Source organism: Metarhizium acridum (assembly GCF_019434415.1).
Source record: "Metarhizium acridum strain ARSEF 324 chromosome Unknown scaffold_573, whole genome shotgun sequence".
NCBI lineage: Eukaryota > Fungi > Ascomycota > Sordariomycetes > Hypocreales > Clavicipitaceae > Metarhizium > Metarhizium acridum.
Genome location: NW_027094043.1, coordinates 36272 through 60593, shown reverse-complemented (window position 1 = coordinate 60593; position 24322 = coordinate 36272). Strand labels below are relative to the sequence as shown.

Here is a 24322-nt window from a genome sequence, read left to right as displayed (position 1 = left end):
CCATCGTCCATCCGCCATCATCCATCCTTCCGGTTCGCCCCATGTTGGCCTGCCTAGAAACTCCCCACCATTTCGTCGACCCCAGTTCTCCACAGGAGGTCCAAAACCACCGAGCAGGCGCTTAATCGCAGCCCGGCCCTTTCCCTATCACACCAGTCTGACCAGTCTGACCAGTCTCACCCTTGTCGAGGCGCTCTTTTGCAACCCCTAGCAGCTCTTAGCAACTCTCTGTGAGGAAAGAGCTGGCGACTTGCGTCGGTGGGGTGGGATGTGCCGCCCATCCCTGCTCGCCGGTCTTCAAGGTGTTGGTTGTGGCTTGTTCGCTTGTCCCCTTGTCATAAAACCGGTAGATATAACCAGAGCCTCGTCTGGCATTCACCTTGTTCGCCGTTGTCTTGTTGCTGCTAGCCTTGACTTACAAAAACGACGACTACACTGGGTCCAACGTATCATCAAGTCTACGTGTCAGGTGTCGCAGTGTTGCCATAATTTGTTACCGTCTCCGCTCGACTTGAACTTCTCCCACGACCCTGAGCTCTTTTATCAACACCACCCAGCCCCGGGTCAGCAGAATACCTCATCTTGCCCGTCGTTTTTTCTTCTTCTAACCAGGGGTCAAAACGACAACTCGAACCTCCAACTCTCCGTTTCCCCCGCCTCACCAATCTCTCATCATGCCGTTCAGAGGATGGGCCACATCCCTCAAATCCTCGCGCAGAAGTTCGCTCGACCCTTCGTCGCGCCGCATCTCGGAAACCTCCCTCTCAAACATGGACATCAACGACAGCGAGCGCACGCTCGTCGGCACGCTCGAGGTCCAGGACCTGCACTGTTATCCCGGCGGCCAGGAGCGCCGCTCGCTCTCCGTCGTCTCGCCGACCCCGTCACATCAGCAGCAGAGCCGGGTGAACAAGCAGTCCAAGGATGGCGGCTGCATCGAGAGACGGATAGATTATTTCGTCGTCGAGGATGACCGATACGCCGTCCGTTTCGGCAACTACACAGGCGTATGGGCCGGCAACGCGGGCGACTCTGTGCCGCAGACGAGAAGTCGATACTTTGGAGACCATATCCACCAACACGCCTATAATACGAACAAGGTCTAAAGATTTTGCCCGCTCTACACTATTTCTTGGTCCAACACGCCGGATCACCTTACGTTTTTCTTTTCTTTTCTTTATTTTGATCAAGATTTTATACGCTCTTGATTTGGGACGGATATAAAGAGTCGGGGTAATCCCGAAGGGCCGGTGTTCTTGTATGGAGAGTCTTGTATACTGTTGTTTTCGGGTCTTTGATTTAATGCGGCGGTGCGCGATGCGTGGCCATTGCTAGATGTTCAAGCTTGTGCCTGTTTTATTTTTATTTTTTATTTCTGGGGTCTCATTTTGGTTGCAGCATCTAAATTAGCGTGGCGTCTGCAAGGCTTTTTAGAATATACATTTCATTGGAATCAAGAGTCTCAATTATCCAGACGTTGGATACCACGGCGGGCTTGCTTTTGCATAAGACTTGGGGTAAGTCATTATTGTAGGGGCGCATCTCGGTGACGAAAGGGGGTTGTGTCGAATATAGTTTGGCCGATCGCTTGGCTATGGTACTGGGGTCCGTCCATTATACACAAGGTGGGCTTAGCCGAGATGGAAGCCTGGTCTGAATTAAACATTGCAAATCACCCGGTGGCTGTGGGCGCGCTCTGTCATTACCGGAATGTTCCGCAGCGAGAGCCGTTGACAGAAAAAGCTCGTATTGGAACCGCCTTTTGCTGAGGAATCTTTTTGTTCTGAACCCTGCTCGTGATAAAGCTTGTCCTTGAGTTTGTATTGCGCGTACGCTCCGGCCCCTGGTCCGTCGTTTCTTTCCGTGCAACTCGACACTTTTCGCCAACGTCTTGTCTGCACCGCCTTGCCGCCGTACAATACGGAGCAGACGCCGACCCGGTGCCAATGCCCATCCATATCCGGCTTGGCAAACGGCCAATCAATCTGCCAAAGGGGATGAAGAACCCGGACCACGGGGCGTCGTGAAGGTCAAGCAACGCTGTGCCGTTTTTTGCATGTTGAATTGCAGTGTCCACCAACAGGACCACCTCGCACAAGGATACTACCGCAACACATCAAGCAAGCAGGCAGGTTCGCGAGCTATTTGGAGGTGGGGTCGGGATGGATGCTCCTTTTGCCCGCAGCCGCAGAGGCATGTCCGGCTGCGCCGAGGAGAAACCAACCTCACTCCTGAATGCCCACCGGCATCGTGTACGCCCATTCCGGCATCGTATGCACTGCTTACAATACCTAGGTACTCTACATGACTTTGCTGCTCCGTTCTCGAGCACGTGCTCTAACGGAATGTGCCGAATATCGTTGTGGCTCCGGCCCTGCGTACGGGGCACACATAATTAACTGCGGTAGGGGGCCCCGATGGCCTTGCTCTTGTGGTTTTTTAAGGTTTTGCTAATTATATATATCAAGTTGGTAAAAATGAAAAAATAAACAGAAAGAGGGCCAGGTAATCATGCAAGACATCTAGTAACACTATATTTCGGCCGTACCTGCCAGGCCAGGGAACCGTAACTAACCGCGCAATACACCACGAGTACACGCACCGCGATGCGTCAGACACACTAGCCGACTAGCACACACACAAAAAAAAACACCACCATAAGCTAGTTTATCCTCATTGTGGAGGGGCAGAGGTAAATTATATATATAGATGTATATTTGCTTTTTGTAAAAGCCCCAATCCGCAACCCGTCATTTTTCGCCTACCGCTTCATTGTCCTCTGCTTCTCCGCGTCCGTGGCCACGTTCCTGCCCTCCACCAACAGGCCCTTCTTCCTCCTCACTCTGTCCATGTACCTCTTGGCGACGTTCTCCCTGTCGGCCAGCTCGCCCAGGTCCTCGAGGTCGTCCTCGGTGAAGGGCACCCAGAAGGGGTCCTGGTCGAGGACCTCGAAGCCCGCAAAGACGAGCTGCGGCTGCGCGGCGCCGCTGGTCCTCTTGCGCATCTCGTCCGCGAACCCGAAGCTCTCGGCCACGGGGAGCACCGCCTGGATCGTGAAGAAGGGCGTCCCCTCCTTCATCGTCTCCGCCGCCACCCGCCCGCGCCGCCGCGTGAGCACGTCGTACACCCGCCCGAGAACCTCGGTCGACGCCTGTATCTCCACGCTGTACATGGCGAGCATGAGCCGCGGCGACCAGTCGAGGAAGCCCGCCCGCAGCGACGCCCGGAACGTCTTGATGATCTCGCTCGTCAGACGGCTGAGCCTGTCGCGCGCCGAGCCGTCGTCCTCGCCGGCGGCGGCGTCGAGCGACACGTCCTCGATGAAGACGGCTACTCCTTGCATCGGCTCGTTGCAGAGCGGGCCGTGCGCCGTCGCCAGCTGGAACGCGTATGTGATCTTGTCTGATAGGTGACTGGGCCCGAGGGCTTCGCCGACGCGAGGGGCCGGTGTTGTTTCCCTGGCTCCGGTTCCGAATGCCTTGGGGAGGATGCTGTCCTTGGTCGCGTCGATGAGCAGGTTGGGGCCTGTCCTCCTGGGCCCAAAGGCGGCGATGCTGTCTACTCGGTTCCTCCACACGTCTCGCCCTTTGCCTGTCTCTAGCTGCTTCCGGAGTTGCGTCCTGAGCTCGTCTACGGACAGCGAGTTGACGGCGGTTACGGCCGTGTCGGCAACAACCTTGTCCTCCTGGCCGTCGGGCTGCTCCTGCTGCTCCTCGCCGCTCTCGCCTGGTTTGCTTTCCGAGTACAGGCGCTTGATGGCGTCGGCGTTCTTGAGCAAGAAATCCGTCACGTCTGGGGGAAGGGGCCGCACCCGTAGTGATATCGTGACTTGTTTTGACGTCGTAGTCCCCACCACGGCACCTCTGCCGAGGTCCTTGTTTACGGGAGGCCGCATCTCGTCCGCTCGTACAATCGTCTCCCGATACGGGACAATGGGCTCTCCGGCCTGAATATCACATCGTGCAAACCTCTCCTTGAGATCGGTGAGACACCGCTCCAGGTGGAGTTCGCCGGCGGTCAGTAGTACGTGCTCGCCGCTCCCAAACTGCTCGTACTCTGCACACGGGTCGCTTTGCACGAGGAGCCCGAGACCGTGTATCATCTTGTCCAGATCCGCCGGGTTCACCGGCTCCAGGGCCACTCGCACAATGGGCTTTCCAGCCATGCTGACGCCAGCCAGGTTGACTGCGCCCTCGAGCTTGCTGCAAAGAGTCCCCGACTTGAGGATTTTGCCCTCCAAGCCACCGATGCCGAAGACGACGCCCGCGGGTACTGATTCCAGTGCCTCCAGGTTCCTTCCCATGAGCATATATAGCGCTGTGACGGTAATTTCTTGCGGCTGCGGCTCTGCTTTTGGATCCGCTGGTGACCACTTTGGGGGAATAACATATAACTTGTCGCCAACTGACAACGTCCCAGAGTAGATTCGTGCGAATCCAATCAAGTGTTCGGGGTCTGCCTTCTGTCCTTCCGGTTCAGAGTCGTTGATATGCGCGTCGTCAAGGGCCTGTGTGAGGTCACCCGATGCGTCTCCGTCTGCCTCTTGCGCTGCCCTGGCAGCCTCGGCTCGCTTTTTGCGTGCCATCTCTCTGGCCTCCTCGCCGCTCATCTGTCCCGGCTTTCGCTTGTTTTCAGGCAGCTCACTTTCTGGGACGGAGACCATTTTGCTGACAAAGGCAACCACGGGGTCCGACTTTTCGTGTCTAAACGACACCATGGCCTCCTTGATGGACCTGTCGACAACCTCTGAGCCCGGCGACTGCTCGATGAGATCTGGGACTCGCTCTGCCTGGGCAGCTGGTGGTGACGGCAAAGACTCGACGACAGAGACGAGCAGTGCCGTGGATAGAGGTAGCCACGAGGCAAAAACCGTTGTTAGTAGTAACCTCGGATCCCGTGCTCGGACGACGTGCGGTGAAATAGTCAGGCCCAGAGATTTGGTGACTTTTTCCAGTAGAGCCGGGTCCCCCTTGCCATTGTCACCGCCGCATGTTGCTTGGTATACTGTCCATACGGGCTCCAGAACCAGCTGAACAAACATGGGCTTGAGATTTCGGCCCTTCAAGTGTTTCTGGCCCAGGATTTTTTTCGTCTTTGGATCGAGGTAAAAGCTGCCCCATAAGACTTTTTCCATCAATCCACGCTTGATGCCGAGTTTCTTCTCGTATAAACTGGCAAATTGCCGACAAGTAAATGCCCAGCCGTCAGTGGCACTGCTAAAGATGACATTGTTCTTTTCCGGAGCAAAGTAGATATCTTCGTCGTCACGCTCCTCGAATTGCAGCTCGCCAGAATCTGAAGAAAAGTCCTCGTCTGCGGATGCTTTGGCCGCGACTGCTGCATTCACCCGCTCCTCCATCTTTTCTCTCCAGTTGAGATCTTCTTCCATGCGCTCCCCTTGGAAAAAGCTTCCCAGGACGGCGTTGACTTGCTCCAGAAGCTTGCCAATATGCACGTAGGCTTCGGCAGGGGTCATCTTCAACTCGGTAACCAGCCGGTCCATCTTGTTGATAACCAGCAAAGGCTTCAGTTTTTCTGTCCAGGTTTGTCGCAGGACTGTAACCGTTTGGCTGCAGACCCCTTCAACTGCATCTACCAAGACCACGGCACCATCGCAAAGCCGGGACGCGGTGGACACTTCGCTGCTAAAGTCAATATGACCAGGCGAATCGATTAGGTTAATAAGATACTCTTTGGCCTCGGGCGCGGCTTCGGGCGCAGATCTCCTCAGCATGGAAAAGTATAATGAGATGGCCGATGATTCCATAGTGATGCCTCGAAGCTGTTCGTCTGGCCGTGAGTCGAGGTATCGAATCTTGCCGGCAAGTTTTGGCGAGATGATACCATTTGTGGCGAGCAGGGCATCTGTGAGTGAGGTTTTGCCATGGTCAACATGAGCCAAGATGCAGATCTACATGCATTCCTGTTAGTGCAGACTCATGGGATGTTTTGAGTGTCCCGTACATTTCTAATGTCCTTTGATTGCCTTTGCAGGCTTGCCAGCTTTTCTGGTGTCACGACGGGCATGATGGGATGTTCTGTCAATCCGACTGTATGAGCCGGGCTGTCTCCAAGGATGATTCTACTTGTCCCTGCCTCCGGGCTCTCGATATTGTGAGCCAAAGACTCGATTACGATCTGAGATGGTAGTTTGGGGCTACTTGAGCTTTTTGAAGCTCTTGGAAGTTGGTCTGCAAAGAGCTGTTTAGTGATTTTCACTCGTTTGATTGGGTCGTTCGTGTGACTCTTTCGATACAAGTTGCTCCACCACCAGACACACCACTGGCTGGTTGTTGGAGAATGGCAAGCGATGCCCGGATCAGAAAATATGATGCTATATGATTTGGTATGAGTCAGTGGAGTCGTTCTTTTTCTGCCACAGATATGGCCGAGAAAATTAAGTCATTGGCTACAGTCCTATGATGTGGTCTACCTCTCACTACATGGGCTTATTTCATGACTTCACCCTCACCCTGTCTACCCCTCGCCACTGAGATAGTTGACCTCTTTTAAGGTGCCCCGCTTCACAACCAAGTATGCCCCACCATTAATTTTCTCGGTATGTGCAAACGATATGCATTTAGCCCCCATAAGCTGCTACTTAGACGCATATCGGCACCACAAGCCCTAACAACGACGAAAATTCCGGATGAGCGTCCAGGCCCCTCAGCCAAGCGCAAAATTTCGGTGCTGTGCCCCCCCCCCTTCCCCCCAAAACCCGCCTTCGACTCTCGACGAGACGACGACGAGCGACCGAACAAGATGGCGACGTACCAGAACGGCGTGGCTCCGGCCCGCGCGCTCGATGATGACAGCGACGTCGAGGAGGAAGCCCTGGTGGCCGAGTACAAGGAGCATGTCCAGTATGAGGACGGTGATGAGCTCAGCCAAACCACTTCCCTGACCATGGCGCAACAAGCCGACGACATCCAGGCTCGACTTGTCCAGGCTGCTCAACCTCTCGATTTATCGGCGCCCCTGGACGTCAAGTTCCAGAGTTACGACTCTTACTGCAGCTTGTTCCACTTCATCTTGAACTCCGAGGGCCCTGTCGACCTCGAGCCTCCTTCAGTTAGTTGATCCGCGGAACCAGGACAGGGCAATTGCTACTTTCCGGGGAAGTGAACTTGGGCTAACAAAATATTCTTCTGCAGTACTACTGGGCTTGGGATGTCATCGATGAATTCATCTACCAGTTCAACTCCTTCTCCTCATATAGGTCGCGAATCGCTCGCCAAGCCTCTAACGAGGAGGAAATCCAGATTCTCCGAGAGAACCCCAACACCTGGGGCTCATACAGTGTCCTCAATGTGCTGTACTCCCTGATCCAGCGATCTCAAATCACTGAGCAGCTCGCTGCCATGAAGCGAAACGAGGACCCCGCTGCTGTTGCTGGCGACTATGGTTCCAAGAACCTGTACAAGATGCTGGGATACTTTTCCATTATTGGTCTGCTACGCGTGCACTGCTTGCTCGGAGACTTCGCCCTCGCCCTCAAGACGCTCGACGACATTGAGCTGAACAAGAAGGCCATGTTTGCTCGCGTCATGGCCGCCCACTTCACCACGTACTACTACGTTGGTTTCTCCTATATGATGATGCACCGCTACGCTGATGCCATCCGCATGTTCAGCCACATCCTCATCTACGTCTCGAGGACCAAGAACTTCCAGAAGAACGCCCAGTACGACTCCATCACCAAGAAGAATGAGCAGATGTACGCTCTCATCGCCATTTGCGTGGCCTTCCAGCCTACGCGGCTGGATGACACCATCCACAGCGCCCTCCGAGAGAAGTACGGCGACCAGCTGCTCAGGCTGCAGCGTGGTGGCCCCGAGTCGCTGCCCATCTTTGAGGAGCTCTTCCGAGCTGCCTGCCCCAAGTTCATCTCGCCCGTTCCTCCCGACTTTGACAACCCGGAGTCGAACATTGACCCGGTCGAGCACCACCTGGCCGTGTTTATGGACGAGGTCAAGACCAATATGTGGAGCCCTACCATCAAGTCCTACCTGAGACTGTACACCACCATGGACCTGAACAAGCTCGCTGGCTTCCTTGAGGTCAAGCCCGACGAGCTGAGATCATGGCTCCTGGTGACTAAGCAGCGCACCAAGCAGCTGCGATGGAACGACCAAGGTCTTCTTGATGGTGAGCTAGTCAACGTTAGCGACCTTGACTACGCTTTACAGGGAGTGAGTACAGCCCTCACGTTAATTTTTTACTCTTTTCCTTTGCTCTTTCCCAACCCCGTTGGAACATGGTTCATGCTAATTGCTCATCTGTAGGACCTGATTCATATTTCCGAGGCCAAGGTCGGACGCAAGCTGGTAGACTGGTACCTCCGCAACCTGTCTCGCACCTACAACTAAGCTTTCATACATTGAACAAGGGACAAGATGAAGAAAACCTGGCCGGTAAAAAAATATTCATGAAGAATCGCCTATGCCTTGCTCAAATGTCTTAACGCAGACATGACGCACATGCGTAGGTCTGCCGCAAGACGGGGTAGAGCAGGCAACGGCCGGGCATGTATGCAGACCCATCTAGTCGGCTGCATGGCATTTGGCGTCACGGAGTTGGGGACATGTCACAAAACATGATGGATTGCTGAGGAGGGAGGAGGAGGAGGCAAGCCTGCATAGCCGCAGCGTAAAAACGACGCCCGTGGGGGGAGATGTCCCCCCGTCAATGGACGAAGATGACGTCTTAATGTGAGATACAAGTTGAGATTCCTAGCACCTTGAAGCATTGAAGACGACACAATGAATGTGGGTTGAAATAGAAATCCTAGCACCATATGGCGCCCGCCCGCCCCGGAACAGCCACGACACCATCCTGTGACGCCGCAGCTTTAAAGCGCACAAGAGTTGAACAGCGTTTAATTGAAACGCAGCCGCGCAAGATATATCACACGACAGACCCCAAACTTCCGAGCTGAGAGCTTGACTCCATTCAAAATCTTGATCCCTCGCCACGCTAGCATCCTCCGTAGTCCGCATGTAGAATCCCACACCACGAGATACATTCCAGCCGCGAATGGCGATCTCCGTGGCGGCAGGGATATATATCCCTAGACTGCTTTTACGAGTCGCGTGTCAAAGGCCATTTGCGTAGTGGGAAAACCAAAGGCATCAACCTCGATCCAAACAGATATTTCATGCGGTCTTCTTTACACCTCTTTTTATTTTCACCGAGTTGGTTCGCCATGGCCCATGGTGCCCGTCTATTCTATTGTAATTCATACGTAATATCCCGGAACCGACAGTGGACAAGAAGCACCACCCAATCGTCGTCTCCCACTGCACCCATGCAGCGAGGAGGTGTGGCATGCAAGTGCAAGGCGAGCAAGGAGAGGCAAGGCAACACACCATTCCCCTTAAGCCGCAACATGCTAGACCGTGTATCACAGCACTCACCGAATGCACCGCTCCCAACCTACCAGCCGTGGGCGTCCTCGGCGCCCTGCCATCTGCTGTGCAACACAGGTTTGCCGAGGTGAATGAAACGTGTCACTTCCTACCTTGGCACCAGCATGTATGCCCATGTAATGCGCATGTATGATGTATGTACAACAGGTTGCTCGCGAGGTCTCCAACGCCCTGCTGGACACCCACGTGGAGGGCAGGCAGAGATATCTGACCCCTACTGAATTCACTTTATTTTCGGTGCTGCAAGCGGCTTCCGCTCCGGACTGCGCTTCCGGTCCATGGGGGCAGGCACCACAGACCAGGACCGTGTTGGCCGGCGGCGCATTCTGTATAACGGCGGTCAAGATGGTCTTTCCCTCGGTAATTGCCACGAGTTGGGAGAAAACAAGAAAAGCCACTGCACGGCACAGACATTTAAACGCCAGAGTTGTGGGTGGGCGCCAAATAACCCCAAACTGGCACAGAGAGAGAGAGAGAGAGAGGAGGGGGGTCACAGACATGACGGCACACGATGGCCAGGTGTTCAAGCTTAAACGATAAACTTTTTTTTTTCCTTTGACAGGACCGCTTTTCCCCAGCCCGTCTCCAAGCCCGCCTTCAAATGTTCAGACTCGAACCAAGTCCGTCTGGGTGTGGTCGCCTGGGCTGAGGCTTGGGAGGCAGCCGGCTGCGGACAAGGATAGAGAAAAGGGTTGTCAATTAGTACTCCGTAAATTGCGCTCGAAGCTGTGTAGCCCCCACCCTCCATCTTGGTGCTCTACTCGGTACATATTGTTTAGTTGTCGGAGCCTGGGACGGGAACAAGCTCATCTGTGGGCAAAGGAGAAAAAGCACGAGTTACGTACGGATCTACCGAGTACCCATTTTTGTTATTGCAGCCAGGGCAGGGCAGGGTTGGCATGTTAACGCGCTGGGCAAAGCCGGGGGGCCCTGGTTGCACAGCCGAACCGGTCATTCGGACGGATTCCGTTTCTCTGAGATGCGACGGGGGGGAAGGAAGAGGCAAGAAGCGAAGAGAAGTTGGTGCTTTTTGTTGATGGTGATGAACTACACAGCCTCCTACGTGGTTACTTTTTCCATCCGAGTCCGGGATAGGAAATGGTCCCGGGTGTTTCTGGAGAGCCGGGAGATGACGATATCATATCGCTGGCCAAATAAAGGCAACTCACAAAGGTCGTCGATGCTGCGTACTGTATCATTGATGGCTAAATCGGCAGGTCGATAAGCCCTATGTACACGGCGTTGCTTCCCGTTGCACAGGCATTGAGCATGCTGGGGGGCGTTTCCGCGGGCAGACGTGGATGGGGGCGTGCGCGGGGTTTTGCTCAATGGCATGGGACCAGACGGGATAGCGGTATCATGGACAATGGTATTCGAAGATATTAATTATTACACTTGAGAAGCGGCAGCATGATTTGTGGAGAGATGATGGTCCCTTGTGCCGGCTCGTCATGCGGGTTGAATGGACGATCCGAACCGCCAAGACTCTCCCATCGTCCATATGCTAAGCATACTTGCGCACAATACCGGATTAATGCCTTGTGATAATGGCCTCTTTCTTTTCGTTGGATTCCCGCGTTCCGAAAGATGCGGAGGCGCCGCCTTGGCATAAGGCCATTTTTGATCCCGCCGAGGTTGTATTGGCAACGAATTCGCGAGTCTCCCGTGACGGCTAACCTTTGCGTGCGGAAGCAACCAACATGTATGTACGGAGTATGTTCGAGGAACAAGCGGTTTGCATGATAACGGGGTGGACGTCTTTTTTTGCTTGCTGTAGATTTGTTTCTTGGCTCAGTCATGCCGCATTTACATTGTGAATGACTGATCGCGCTGTGTCCCTGCCTTGAGCGGTCAAGGATCGGATATACGACCTGCAAGTCCGCAAACTGCGAGCTACCTATCCCGAGAAGACGGTGTCATAGGTGTCTAAACCTTCTGATTTTTGGTCCGTGGCGGAAAGCTGATCTTGGGAGGCGGCCGCGGCCCCCACGATGTTGTTGTGCAAAGCAGCGTCTGGGCTTGACGCGTCCGTCACAAGTGGTGATTGAGTCAATCATTATTGACGGCGGCTGGCCCGTAATGGTATGAGCATGGGATGAGTATGTATGATGCCGGTATGCTTAAAACCAAAGGGGCATGGCTGATGAACTGGTCGCGCTGGGCGTGTTAGGACGCAAGACGTTCCGGATTCGATCATGTCTTTTGGCTGCGCCAAGGCCCGGCGCACCACCATCGGCGGAGCCTCCCACCACCTCCATCTGCGATGCGGTGGGCTGGTGTTGTGGCATTGCTTGGCTGGGAGACGGAGCTGTGGGAGATGTGGGAGATGTGGGAGGTGTGACGCCTGATCATCTTGGCGGCGAGGAGATGGTCGATTGCTGAACATGCATGCAGCACAGTCGAGGTGGGAAATGACACCACGGGGAAGAGAGTTTTGCATGTATCACCCCGGGAAAAAAGCGATGCTGGGGACCTTGAGATGTTGGAATACGGTGTGCGGTGTAGGCGGTGGTTTTTGTGTTGCAAGTGTCAACACCTCAACTCCGCAGTCTCATGTACGGCCGGGCAGGCCCACGCCACAGATGCATGTGGCTAAACAGACTCAAGCCTGGCTGAGAGTGACCTGGCGCCTCGCCCCGACATGGGAAGTCGTGGCATTATGCAGACACATCAACGCACATGTGGCAGGCATTTGGGGGCAATCCCACTCCGTAGCACGCCGTAGGAGATGGATAGTATGTAGTAATTTTTACTCTTCATCGTGCTCGGCCTGTTGGGTGCCATTGTAGTTAAGCACTTGGTGTACCCAGCACGGGACATGGAGCGATTCCCCGACGCTCATTAGCCCGTCGGCCAACACGAGTTGGTATATATGCTGTACCACACAACACATATGTTTCGCAAGTAACTTGATATACGGGGTACGGAGTATAACATTAAAACAGAAAACGACAAGGCAGGCATTTCCGGCAACTGCGTTTTTGACGGCAAATCCAACGGCTACTCTCCTGATTTGCCATAGAAACATGCGAGCATTTGTCTTTGACCCATCACCATCGCGGTCTCTCACACCAAAGGCCTGACCAAAAAAAGGGAACCGTCCATCACATCACACCGTCGAGGCGCATAAACAGGACATCGTCGTACCATCCATACCATCATACCACGTCCGGCCGATTTGTCATGCATTGCCGTCCGCCATCTTGTTGAGATCTGATCTGCCTGCGAGCGGAGCTGTGAAACTTGCAGCTTTTCTGTCCAAGCTTCTTCGTGGCCACGGACGGCGGACTCGATTCGTTGGACTTGACCTCCTTTTTTTTCCCTTTACGCACCGGCTGCCAAAATTTAGCTTGCGCCACGTCCGGACGCCAGGGTTGCCCCGTTTGCCAGCTACTGATTCCATATCCTAAACTATCTTAAATTTTTTTTACCACGTACGGGGCCATCAGGTGATGAATACGACTCTGTGTAGTCATTGACCTGTTGACTTGACCAGAGGTGCAGCAAGGCAAGACATTGGCCGGGGTGCCTCGCCATTTTGGCACACCAGACTCTCACAAACTCACAGCCACCTTTTTATCCGAGACTTGTTTATGTTTTATTTTTATTTTCTGTTTCTTTTTTCATTATTTTTTTGAAAAATTATCTCGGTCTTGAACCTCGTCTCCGGGACACCAAGAGCCAGGGGACCAAGTCCTGGTCATTTACCAGATCCTTGCTCTCGTTGCCCAAGGACAGGGTGACGTCTGCCTTACGACGCTAAGCCGGGAGCTCCTCTACCAGGGAACACAAGGTTGCGCCAGAACACTGCCCCTCAAGGAAGCAAAACGAAAAGGGAGAGAAGGGGGCAAAAAAAAAAAAAGAAAAAAAAATTTAACAAATAGGTGTCAGATCACTGGGAACCAGGATCAAGGGTGTGTTGCTGCCAGAGGTCCCCCTTTCCCACGTGCGTGGGCGGCAAATTCTTACAAAGAACAAAGCGCCCGCCCTTCGCCCGCCCCTAAACTTGATTCTGGTCTGGTGTTTTTGCCCATCAAATTGCCTGCTCATGTGGAGAGCTCAAGAGCTCCATCGTCAATCGTCCCTTTTGCTTAAACGACATCCCGGCAATTGCGCTTCGGCCGCACGACTTACGGGACGAGAAAAGAAGGGTAAGAAAAGAGGAAAAAAAAAAAAGATCAAACAGGCACTACTATTGTACACGTTTGGCACTGACGGTTGTTAGGTTGGCGCTCATTGACTCTCGACTCTGTGACTGGTACTCGTCCGTCTGACCGTTGCGCGGCCCTAGCTTGAGGATCCCCGGCACCAAAGCGTACAGCTGTTGGACCTCAGACCGGGGTCTTCTGTTCAATTCCTCTTTTTCTCCCGTTTGTTGTCGGCGGTATTGCTTGCCTATTGTCCTGGGATTTCTTTTTTGTGCCAGCCACTTGTTTTATTTGTATTTTTTTTTTTAAACTCTCCAGATCCCTCTTGTTAACCTTGTTCCCCGTGCTTGCGTTGCAGATCTGGGGTTCAAAGCACCATTCCACGAGCCGCATTCCGCAGCTTCCCAGCAAACCACGAGAAACCGTCCTGCGCATCCTTTCCGACTACAGATGGAAAATCTCGCCATCGCATCATCCTGCTGTCTCGGTTGCTAATACATAATCCCTCGTCCTGGTATAGCGCCGATACTACTCCGCGAAAAGTACTCGGTACCTTTGCGGCACGAAACTGCCTGCACCTTCCCGACTGTGTCTCTCGTGTTCGACTTCTCGGCACATCTGTGCCGGAAGCTGCCCAGAGTTGCCCAGAGTTGGTCTCGCTGCAGACTTGTTGTCTTAGATTGCGGACCACAACATTGAAGCCCAGCGTCCGTGAGCCCTTGGGGGGAATCTTTTTATCTGGGAGAAGAATAGTATTCGAGACAAGACAAAGCGTCGAATTTGGTCATTGACATTGAATATTTCAGATTCGACCGACGCCTGCGAGGTGGTCTCTCCGTTGGACCACTTTCTTGGTGACAATTTTTTTTTGTTACTCTCCCTCGTCGTCTCTCCGCCTAAACATCCCTTTTTTTAGTCTCGTCGTCTTCCTCTCGCCACAAATGCTCACCTTTGCCGGCCGCCCCAAGTCATCAGTCTTTGGCAGCCATCGTACAGATACCAGTCCGCATATGGATGGTGAAGGAGGTGGAGGAGGAGGCGGAAAAGGAGGAGGAACATCGTCCCGATTCAAGCGGCTCTCGTTCATGATGCATTCGCCGCGTCTTGCTCATAGCTCCGACTCAGATTTGTTGCCCATGTCTTCTGTGCCGCCAAAGGGTGTCCAACCTGATGCCAAGCTGGCTACCAAGACGACCAAGACGGTTGCCAAGATCAACACCGAGATGGACACGACCAAGCCTGTCGATGCGAAATTCGACACCACGCTTGATGCTTCGGCTTCCTACTTTTCCCCGCCATCTAAACTCGAAACGAAGCAAGGGTCCAGTGAAGATGTTTTGCCGGCTGACGCGAGGAAAGCCTCAATATCGTTCCCGGACGAGTTGCCGAAGCCCGATCATTCGCCTTCAGATCGAACGCCCACCGATGCGCTTTCAGAGAGCTCCTTTGGGCGGAAATCGTCTGTTTCATCCGTTTCATTCCGACGCTCGAGGAACCCGTCCGTCGCACCTAGCACTTCTAAGCAAACTGCTCATGGCTTGCGCATTCGAAATGCGTCTCCGCCGCCTCAACGGTAAGAGGCCACATCTCCTTGTCCAAATTCCACACATGTCATCTACCCTTTCCACTCATTGTCTGCTGCCCACGTACACACTTGCATGCCGAAAGACCAGAGCACGAGACCGTGTTTGTCCAGCGTCAGGTTGTAAAGTGACCAAAGCAGCCGGTTTCCGTCATGCCGAGATGGGGTCGTCGGTTTTTATACCCCAAAATTGACCCCTGCGCTACACCTTGCTCAACGCTCAGCTCTAATGCTGTGCACACCAACTCGGCATTTCTACCCGGACTCGACATGATGGATGCGTTGGGTGCAATGCCGTCTTTGCCGCAACCACCGCTTGCCCGCCTGTATCCAACAAGATTCAAACCCGGGGCTTGTGAAGCTGTGTCTACGTCAACCATGGCCCACATGTCGACGAACGGTGGAGTGGAACCGCTCCCAAGCTGCTGGTTAGCATTGAAGCATAGCGGCGGATCCCGCAAGCCAAACGAATACCTTAGATCTAGTCATTGAGATCTCGCTGGCTGAACGCACCATCATGTCGGCCATCCGGATGGGTCTGGCTAGGCCTCCTGCCTGCTTCCTACAGTACATGGCTGGGGGCTGGTAGTGCGGTCGATGGCAGCGACCGCGACGTTGCTCGGCATGCTGCACGTATGCGCAGTGACAGACGGCAGCTCATTCATCCAGTACGCCTGGCCGCATCCGCATAGCAAAGCAACCCGGACTTGTTAGTGAGCACTGCACATTGCAGACTCTCGGCTGCGCCCGGGCTGGCCGCGAGCGTCGTTTGAAGGCATCAAGGGGATCCACTTGGACCAGCCTTCTACTCCGTACCACTCTGGCCATTTGCCCACAAGTCTCCATCCACATCGACCCCTCTACCCTACCCCGCTGTCAACCAGCAATAGCCTTGCTGAGCCGTCACGACCAAGCCAGGCATGGCGCACGAGGCATTGCTCTGTGTCGCCGCCATACACACCACACACGCACACACACAGAGACGCGGGGGCTGGACCCTCTTGGGCAAGGCAGCGGGGGAGCACCATAGTGAGGGTAGCACCCACCAGTCACTGGACTAAGGATCCTTCAAAGTGTCAAGGTCTGGTCTGGTTTGGTGCCACCGCAGCCCAACCGGGCTCCAGCTATATGTCGAGACTAGCTCGAAGCTACTGTGGCCGCCACGACAGTGGTGGAGTCATGGTTTCGAATCTCGTCTGTTCTCGTCTACCCACATGCTCACTGCCCAAGTCTGAGCCTCCCATCCAGGCGCTGTTACTCTTCTTTCTTCACATCTTTCCTGTCTGTCGCACCTCTGCCATTCTTTCTTTCTTCAATCGCTTCCTCAATTACATGTTTGCCCAAAGCTACGGCTTCAAGGCTGTAACCAATTCGCACAATGGCGACGCTAACCGAGACGAAAAACGATAGGTTTCAGCACCACGTTGGTTTCGACAATGTCCCCAGCGGCGAGGCTACTAAGAACAACACCCTCTCGTTGACCCTCAACGTTCGGCACAAGGGATATCAGGCTCGACGCAGATCGCGTAGCTTCATGGTTGGCGTCGACGAGCACTCATACTCTGACTATGCCATTCAGTGGCTGCTAGATGAGCTAGTCGATGACGGCGACGAAATTGTTTGTGTCCGAGTCATCGAGAAGGAAATCCGCTACAATGATAAGCAATATCAAGAGGACGCAGCAAACGTCATGCAGGGCATTCTGGCCAAGAACGGTGCCAACCGCGCCATTAGTTTTGTGCTCGAGTATGCGGTGGGAAAGTTGCATGCGACCTTCCAAAAGCTGGTTCGTACACCCCTTCGGCCTACTAACAGACGTTGCATTTTGTGAGAGAGCGAGAGAGGGATGAGACGCTGACCACTGTCCCCTTGCAGATCCAGATGTACCAGCCTGCCATGCTCATTGTTGGCACTAGAGGTCGCTCACTGGGCGGTATCCAAGGACTAGTTAATTCTCGCAATTCCTTCTCCAAGTACTGCCTACAATACTCGCCCGTCCCCGTTGTTGTTGTTCGACCGACAGAGAAGCGCATAAAAAAGAAGGTCAAGCGTGCCAACGACACAACTCGCCAGACATATCTGGGAATGCTTGCCGCTAGCCATGGTCTCCACGAAGCCGATAGCGAAACGAGCAGCACCTATGAACTCGAGCCACAAGCCTCCCCAGACGAAGAGGCGCACCAAGTCGCGAAGGCTTTGGGGTTGCCTGCTGCCTTTGACCCTACTATTAAACCGCTGCGAGACAGTCTACTTCCGAGGTCTCGACCCTCGAGCCCCCCTCCCGCCGTGAACGGGACCCCAGAGCGGCCACCAATTGATCGGTCGCCAGGCAGCGGCGGCGGCGACACAGAAGAAGAAGAAGAGGAGGAGGAGGAGGAATTTGATGTTGTCGACGGAATGGATGTCCTCAACCAGCAACAGAAGTTGGAACAACTGCACAAGATGGAAGTCGGAGAAGCCGCAGCCCTTAGAAAGGGCGTGGACAATGAAGAAGAAGAGGAGTCGGATGAAGCCCAAGAACTCAAAGAGGCGTCGTAGAAACGGCGTCTTGGTGACGAGTTGGACTCTGACGACATTGGTTACACCAGTGTCGGCTTTGACGGAGCTTCTGATGACGGGTCACCTAGACGTCATTATCCAATGGATTGGCGATGCGGAACGCTTGTACATGGACGATGGTGCCATGACGTTGCTGCAAACGTCCCCGCAGCATCAAAGCAGATTGCGCAGGAATCGCACAGGTTGGTGCAGAAAAGCGGGCGGCTGGCCACCCCAGTTTCTGCCTCTGAGGAAGCAACGGAGAAAGACGTGAATCCTGGCGACGATTTTGACATGGAGGCAAACTCTTTTCTCGATCTGGAAATAAATGTCGTTGTCCTGCCTGATGAGCCGGACTTGAGTTCCCTGATGCCGCCCCGCAGCCCGGAAACGTCCTATCCAATGCCCATGGACGACTTTGCACAACTCGCGCGGCGTCACTCGGCGCCTGGTCGTCTAGGACCAGACGATGCGCCTTCTGCTTCCAAGAGCAAAGAGGGTCCTGTTGAAGCTAGGTTACGACGAAACAGGTTGTTTTTGGCCTGGCTAGGCAGAGGATATCGAGAAGCTGCCAAGGCAGCGGAAGGCAGACAACAGCCACAAGAGCTTTTGGACGAGAATATCATTACTAGGGATTTCGCAACACGAGCGCGTTGTGAGAGATGTGAGAGTGGCACGACGGAAGTGGAAGTCTCTACAAGCGAGGTTGGGCAAGCAGAACACATCTCGTTTGTGGACAGGGCCGACGAGTCTGTGTTGCCCAGGCAAGAGGGTCAGGGTGCGGCACACGAGGAGAAACACTCTGCCCGGTAGAAGCGACGGCGTGAGATGGTGTCTCGATTTTGGAAGTGGTATTGCTGTTGGAGGGAATAGGATGGCATAGCGGTGCGTAATTATTGTAGATGCAGATAGTATTGCAGCAAAGCGATTGAGCAGTCTTGGGCGCATTTGATTTCTTTGTCGGTGTGGCACCAGGTCAGTGCTCTATTCATGCCACTGCTGTCGTTTTTCATGCAAGGATCTTGGTACATCGTTGCGTTTCGTCTCGTGTGCCCATTTCACAGGGGAGGAGACAGACGGTTCTCCAAGGACCGCCCGGCGTCTTTGTTGCCAGACCGTCTCAGGCAGGTTGAAGAATAACGACGACCAGCCTTACCCCGCTTGCTATAAATCGTCATGCGCGCTGCGACCTGGTCTTTTATTTATTTTGTTATTTTTTTTAACGATTCCCTCCTTTTTTTTTTACATGTATCATTGAGTTTCCGCGTAATTGAAAATCGTCAATCCGGAGTTTTCAGCGACTTGTGAGTTTATTTACCACGAAGTTGCTGGTGTTGAGTGCTACGGCGGCGGTGGCGGCCAAGACGGTGGGTCAATCGCCGGTCGACAATTATCCCGATCCGACATCTACGAGCGTGGCGGTCACGACGGCTAGTCCTACGAGTGGAAGGGGGGTGTTGGGGTGGCATTCTTGGAACGGGAGATGTGAGTGTCTCTCTTTTATTGTCCTTTTTTTTTTTTAAAAGTGGTCTATCGGTGGGCATGTTGGAAAATGAATGTGGATGGGTCTGGTCTGCAGGAGAGAGGAACACGCATAATTGAGGTGGAGGAATACCGTTGACGTCTGATCATGTATAGTTTCGAAAGAGGGAAGACAATGGCTCACGGCGCAGCGCAGGGTTCTCGTCCGAGTGTCTCCCCGGCGCTCGTTACGGCGCTCGTTACGGCGCTCGCTCGGGGTTTGCGGGCTGCCGGCAGGAGACGGCGTTTGCTACGGCGTGCGAGTCCAACGCGGTCGTTTACGACGACGGGTCGAGGTCGGACTGGTGAGTGCTTGGCGGTGACAATGGACAATGGACCAAAGCAGAGCTGGGCTCACTCACACAGACAGTAGCGGCCTTGACCGGTGCGAAACCGCCACCGTCTTCGAATCGTCTGCGTCGGCGATTCTGTGCTATGCCACGGCCGCGTTTAGACCGGAGCCGCGCACCTTCTACCGCCACACATTTGCTGGTGTGTCTCCTCTCCCTTGGCTTTTTTTGTGTCATGTATTTTATTTTTGTACGGAGTGGCTGACGGCGTGTAGTGAATGCCACCACGTCAATTGCCTCGGTCTCGCAGACTCACACCGTCTCGCCGACTCCTGAGCCCTCTGTGTCTGGGACGCAGCCTACGGCGGGAGCGGCGCCGATACTCGCCCTGAGCGGGGGGCGGGCGGTGCTGTGGGCAGGACTGACGACCTTGGTGATGATGGCTTTGGGGGCGGCCATGTTTATTTAGCGGTTGGTGTGTGGTGTCGTGTGGTGTGGATGAAGGTTCCTGGGCGTGCGTTTTGCTGTATGCGTGTGCCGTGGTACTATTGCCATGGACTAGATTTCAAGTCCCCAAGGGCTTATCCAAGTGGTTTTTTCTTTTTTCGTTACTGTCGAAAAGAAGAAAGAAACAAATGCGACGAGCTCATTCACAACGAGGCAATGGCGTCGCCAGTCTCCTGCAAATATATGCATGCCACTGGAAGACTGTTGATTTCTCTCCCCAACCTTCTCGGCTTACGCGTCTACTATGAATCGGCTCTCAAGCACGGCAAAAGAAGAAAAGCATCGCGAAGTCGTAATGCGACTCCCCAAGCTGACGACGACGGCAGCGCGGGGACCTGGCAACTCGGCACGCGGCACGAGGGCGCCGGCGCCAACATCTCGGTGGCGGCCAAACAGATCTCTGCTGCTCATTGTCCCTGGTCGCCTGCCGTTGGACAATTACTGCACACGGAAGCCGTGGTGCTAAATCTGGGGCCCCGTGGCGCCGCCCGGGTTTCACTCTCGCGGCCGGGCATGCACAACTTGTCCTTTTACTTGACTCTTTACCACGCGCAAAGGAAGAGAACGAGTCGTGAGCTGCACATGCCAGCCGCACGCCCGCTCGGCCGCAAAAATAGCACTTGAGCTGCGCGGTAATCAGAGCTGGCCTGCGGCTACATGGAGCTTACGGAGTACACGGAGCTGGACTCTTGACTTGTTTGTGACTCTCTCCCCTTTGGTCCCCGTCGGGCAAGTTTCCGTCTTCTTTGTCAGCTGCGGCGCTCTCGTCCGCCTGTGCCCACGGGCTAATGCCATCCGTGTTCCTTGCCGCGGGCCAAGTTACGTGTTCGTGGCCGCGTACAAGTGCGTGGTCTTGATGTACCGCCAGGGGCAGAGAAGGAAGCCATATTAAGAGGGCGCGGCGCAGCACCTCCCCACGGTGAAGGCGCCGAGACCGCAATACCGTTCCAAGGATAACACTGCGGAGGCACAGGAGACTTCTTTTTACTATATATCAATATTCATTTGTATAAAATGAAGCAGTCCTGCGGCATCTTGTCCGCCCTCGTCCTCTGGGCATCGGGAGCAGCCCGCGCGGGCCCCGTGCACCACGGCCGCGCGACGAGCCGAAACACGCAAATCATCACCGGCCTGTTCGGGACGCCCTCGGCGGATGCGCGGATTGTCATCCACGACGCGGCTGCCCAGCCCTCGTGGACGTGGAGCTTCGCCGACGCGGGCAACGTGTCGGACGGGCTGCGCCGGTGCGCGCACGACACCTGCGTGGCCGGCGGCTGCGCCGTGCCCGAGGCGAAATGGGCCGACGGCGGGAGCAGCGTCGTCGCCGTCTACGGGTTCGCCGTCGTCGTCAACCACCACCCGGGCCGGGCGTCGGGCAAGCAAATCTCCTTTGGCGTGTGCACCGACCGCGACGGCCTGGCCAACACGCACTCGGCCGAGCCGCTGCCCGACGCCAAGCTGGCCGTGGCCACCACCACGCCCGCCGGCACCGCCGACATCAGCATCTTCGACCGCCGCCGGGCCGGTGACGCCCTCGCCGCGCCCGTCCTGTGGGCTGCCGGCAACGACGTGTCCCCCCTCACGCAGGGCTCCCGCAGCATCCTCAGCATGTACACCTACGCCGGGGGCAGCTTCCAGACGACGCCTCGGACGACGGCGGTGCTGGCGGACGCGGTGCGCCTCACCGCCGAATGGGGCGGCCAGACGCCCTGGTGGGACGGGGCGCATGCCGTGGTGCCGGTCCCCGGCCGGGACGAGCTCCTGATCACGACCGACCTGGATGTCCATCTGTACCGTGTCGATGCCGGGACGGTCGAGCACGGCCAGCCCGTCGCCGACAAGTGCCTGGCTGGCTTTCAGCCCGCGGGTGCGCGCGTCGGGCTGGACGGCGTCGCCCTGCCCAGGTCGGATATCAAGTCCCTCAGCATGCTGGCCAACGGCGACACGCTGTACGTCCAGGCCCTTTGGAACCAGACGTATGGCGAGAGCGTTGGGTTTCTGGCCGACGGCCGCATGCGCGGGAGCATGTGGAATCAGATGCTCTACCGGTCGCGCTGGTTTACCGAGACGGTGTGGTGATGGATTTGGGCTGCGAGGCGTTTTTAAAAGAGGGGCATACAGGGTCGTTGAGAGCGTTGGGAAAGAGATCGGGGCGTTTTGGTAGCAAATTGGGTTTTGTTTCTGGGGAGAGTGTTGAGTGGTCGTGATGCCTGGAATGCATGTGACGAGGCCGGGTGGCTGGGTTTTGCGGAATACGCTTCATGGACGAGGCGTGCGTGCTGGTTGCGTGCCTTTGCATGTTGACGTTGATGAATGCAGACAAGACTGAATTGTCAATATGGATTAGAATACATATTAGAGTATGAAAGACGTGAAAGTGCTCTATTTTGAGTCCGCGATATTCTGGCTCCGAGTAGAAGATACTTGAGACATCTGGGTTGCTGGTATATATGACGATATATATCTCGATGCATAAGGTTCTGTACTATAGCTATAGCTTCATCCGAAGCCTTATGAGGTGCGGTTTGTTTGCCTGCTTCTTGCCTACCGCAGTGCAATGCCGTGCTCCCCCCCTTTTGTCGCCGTGAATTAAGTTGAAACATCCACCTTTAGAGTCAAGCATAGAGCCTGAGAAATGTAGTCTTGTTTCTGGGTCTCAGGGTGCCGTCATGGTTTTCGTGATGCTGTGAAACATGGATGCGCCTGCTGGCTGGTAGATACGGAGGACTTTTTGATGATAGCTGCTGGTACATGTATGGCTATAAGTATTCGACTCCTTCTTGTAGATACCAACTAATTACCATTACGTAAGGAAGTCTAGTTAGCATGGAGTTAATAAAGAACACCTTGAAATAAAATAACCGTAACTATTTATTGTTATAATTCATATTAGAAGCTGAAGCATGGTTTAAAAATATCAAGCTACAGTGTTTCCTTTGGTATGTCACGATTCTCCGGTTTGGGTACGACCAGGCACACGGTGTTTGTACAATTAGGCCCTACCTGATGCAGTGGTGGCACGAATATTAGGACTTAGGATAGTTTAAAAGATAAAAAAATAAATAAAAATATGAAGTGTTCCTTTTTATTGCCCTAGTGAGGTTGGCGTTGAGCGACTTTGAAGGGGGTCGAACACTTATGAGCCCCCAATGTACCACAAGAGACCTTTATGCCTTTCTCATTAATTTAAACAAGATTCTGCTTCACCTTTTCCCCGCGACTTTCTGATTTGTTCATGGACCTAGAGCAAACTCCGTGTCGTTTGGACGGATTGCCTACGCCGTGCTCGGCTTAATCTCCGTTTAGTACACGGGAGCATTTGATCAATCATTGACCCAATTAGCTACGATTGTAAATAGGGGCGCGACCGATTCACAATCTTGTATATTGCCGTGTTAAAATTCAGGCCTATTCCAGTACTAACCCTGAGGTTTCGTAGTATTATGGCTCATTGGTTTCATAAGTAGAAGCATGGGTTACCCGCCGGTTCTCACCCTGGGATAATAAGTGAGAAAGACGACTGAAACTTGGCGTTAGCGAAGCCGACCATGAAAACATGTCACAAAACGACAACACAGCCTATACAGGCCTCAAGCCGGAGTATCGGGGTCTCGTATTAACCACCAAGATTCGACGGCTGGCCCAGTATCGGCCTAAAGGCAATTATTCCTGGGTTACGTGTCTCCGTAGACCGAAAAGAGGAAAAAGGAGGCGTTGAAAGGGGAGAAGGGGCAGGGACTCATGTGCGTTCACTTTCAGAGTCCCAAATAGCCCTTCACACAAGGTTCTATCTCAAGAACAGCACATCTGCCTCTACCTTCTCTCAAGATGTCAGACGCCACATCCACCCCTCAAGATGATACAGCTGGCCACATCATGTGTATTACGATGCATGTCTTGCTGCAGTGCTACGTGATGACGGCCCAACAAGCACGGTAAATGGGAGGCGCTTCTTTTGTCGGTACTCTCCGCACGACTTGAATCCTCACTCGGTGGAAGGATGGGTTTTAGGCTCTCGGGGAAATTCCCGGGAACTGCCCTGCCAGCTCAATATGCCTTGGTGGCTAATGGGGAGAGGAGAGTGGTTTCACGGTCCTGCAATGCTACGACAACATGTCGCTTCTCGGCCAGTCTTGTGCCAAGTTTATTGCTGATTTGGTGACGGGTAAGCGCCGAGGCTCATTGAGAGTAAAAAGAGGGCATGGTAGACCGCCAGGCCAAGTAGGCGTTCGAAAACTGAAAATCCAGGTCCACGTCGTTGAGACTGTGTGAAGGTGTGCGCTCACGTTGGACTATCGTATACCTTTC

The 24322-nt window shown here is 54.3% G+C and overlaps 8 protein-coding genes across 8 annotated transcripts; 7 read left to right on the top strand and 1 right to left on the bottom strand.

The window, feature by feature from the left end:
• Nucleotides 1–674: 674 nt before the first annotated feature.
• On the top strand, nucleotides 675–1106 carry J3458_020302 (uncharacterized protein; the record flags this gene model as incomplete). The annotated part of the gene is made up of 1 exon (XM_007812283.1): nucleotides 675–1106. One exon carries the CDS (start codon nucleotides 675–677, stop codon nucleotides 1104–1106), a length of 432 nt encoding a protein of 143 aa, XP_007810474.1.
• Nucleotides 1107–2669: 1563 nt separating this feature from the next.
• Nucleotides 2670–6427, bottom strand: RIA1_2 (Cytoplasmic GTPase/eEF2-like protein (ribosomal biogenesis)). The gene is made up of 2 exons (XM_007812284.2): nucleotides 5965–6427; nucleotides 2670–5911 (listed from the first exon to the last, which is right to left on the bottom strand). Exons 1-2 carry the CDS (start codon nucleotides 6025–6027, stop codon nucleotides 2762–2764), a joined length of 3213 nt encoding a protein of 1070 aa, XP_007810475.2. The 5' UTR covers nucleotides 6028–6427; the 3' UTR covers nucleotides 2670–2761.
• A 134-nt stretch (nucleotides 6428–6561) lies between these two features.
• Nucleotides 6562–8369, top strand: J3458_020300 (uncharacterized protein; the record flags this gene model as incomplete). Its single annotated transcript, XM_007812285.2, has 3 exons — nucleotides 6562–7071; nucleotides 7155–8192; nucleotides 8286–8369. 3 exons carry the CDS (start codon nucleotides 6562–6564, stop codon nucleotides 8367–8369), a joined length of 1632 nt encoding a protein of 543 aa, XP_007810476.2.
• Nucleotides 8370–9557: 1188 nt separating this feature from the next.
• On the top strand, nucleotides 9558–9968 carry J3458_020299 (uncharacterized protein; the record flags this gene model as incomplete). The annotated part of the gene is made up of 1 exon (XM_066121961.1): nucleotides 9558–9968. The coding sequence occupies one exon, from the start codon at nucleotides 9558–9560 to the stop codon at nucleotides 9966–9968; it is 411 nt and encodes a 136-aa protein (XP_065972951.1).
• Nucleotides 9969–14517: 4549 nt separating this feature from the next.
• On the top strand, nucleotides 14518–17696 carry J3458_020298 (uncharacterized protein; the record flags this gene model as incomplete). Its single annotated transcript, XM_007812287.2, has 3 exons — nucleotides 14518–15149; nucleotides 16569–16944; nucleotides 17034–17696. The coding sequence occupies 3 exons, from the start codon at nucleotides 14518–14520 to the stop codon at nucleotides 17694–17696; spliced, it is 1671 nt and encodes a 556-aa protein (XP_007810478.2).
• Nucleotides 17697–17798: 102 nt separating this feature from the next.
• On the top strand, nucleotides 17799–18509 carry J3458_020297 (uncharacterized protein; the record flags this gene model as incomplete). The annotated part of the gene is made up of 1 exon (XM_066121960.1): nucleotides 17799–18509. The coding sequence occupies one exon, from the start codon at nucleotides 17799–17801 to the stop codon at nucleotides 18507–18509; it is 711 nt and encodes a 236-aa protein (XP_065972950.1).
• Nucleotides 18510–20005: 1496 nt separating this feature from the next.
• J3458_020296 (uncharacterized protein) lies at nucleotides 20006–20638 on the top strand (the record flags this gene model as incomplete). The annotated part of the gene is made up of 1 exon (XM_066121959.1): nucleotides 20006–20638. The coding sequence occupies one exon, from the start codon at nucleotides 20006–20008 to the stop codon at nucleotides 20636–20638; it is 633 nt and encodes a 210-aa protein (XP_065972949.1).
• A 390-nt stretch (nucleotides 20639–21028) lies between these two features.
• J3458_020295 (uncharacterized protein) lies at nucleotides 21029–22538 on the top strand (the record flags this gene model as incomplete). Its single annotated transcript, XM_066121958.1, has 1 exon — nucleotides 21029–22538. The coding sequence occupies one exon, from the start codon at nucleotides 21029–21031 to the stop codon at nucleotides 22091–22093; it is 1065 nt and encodes a 354-aa protein (XP_065972948.1). The 3' UTR covers nucleotides 22094–22538.
• Nucleotides 22539–24322: the final 1784 nt, after the last annotated feature.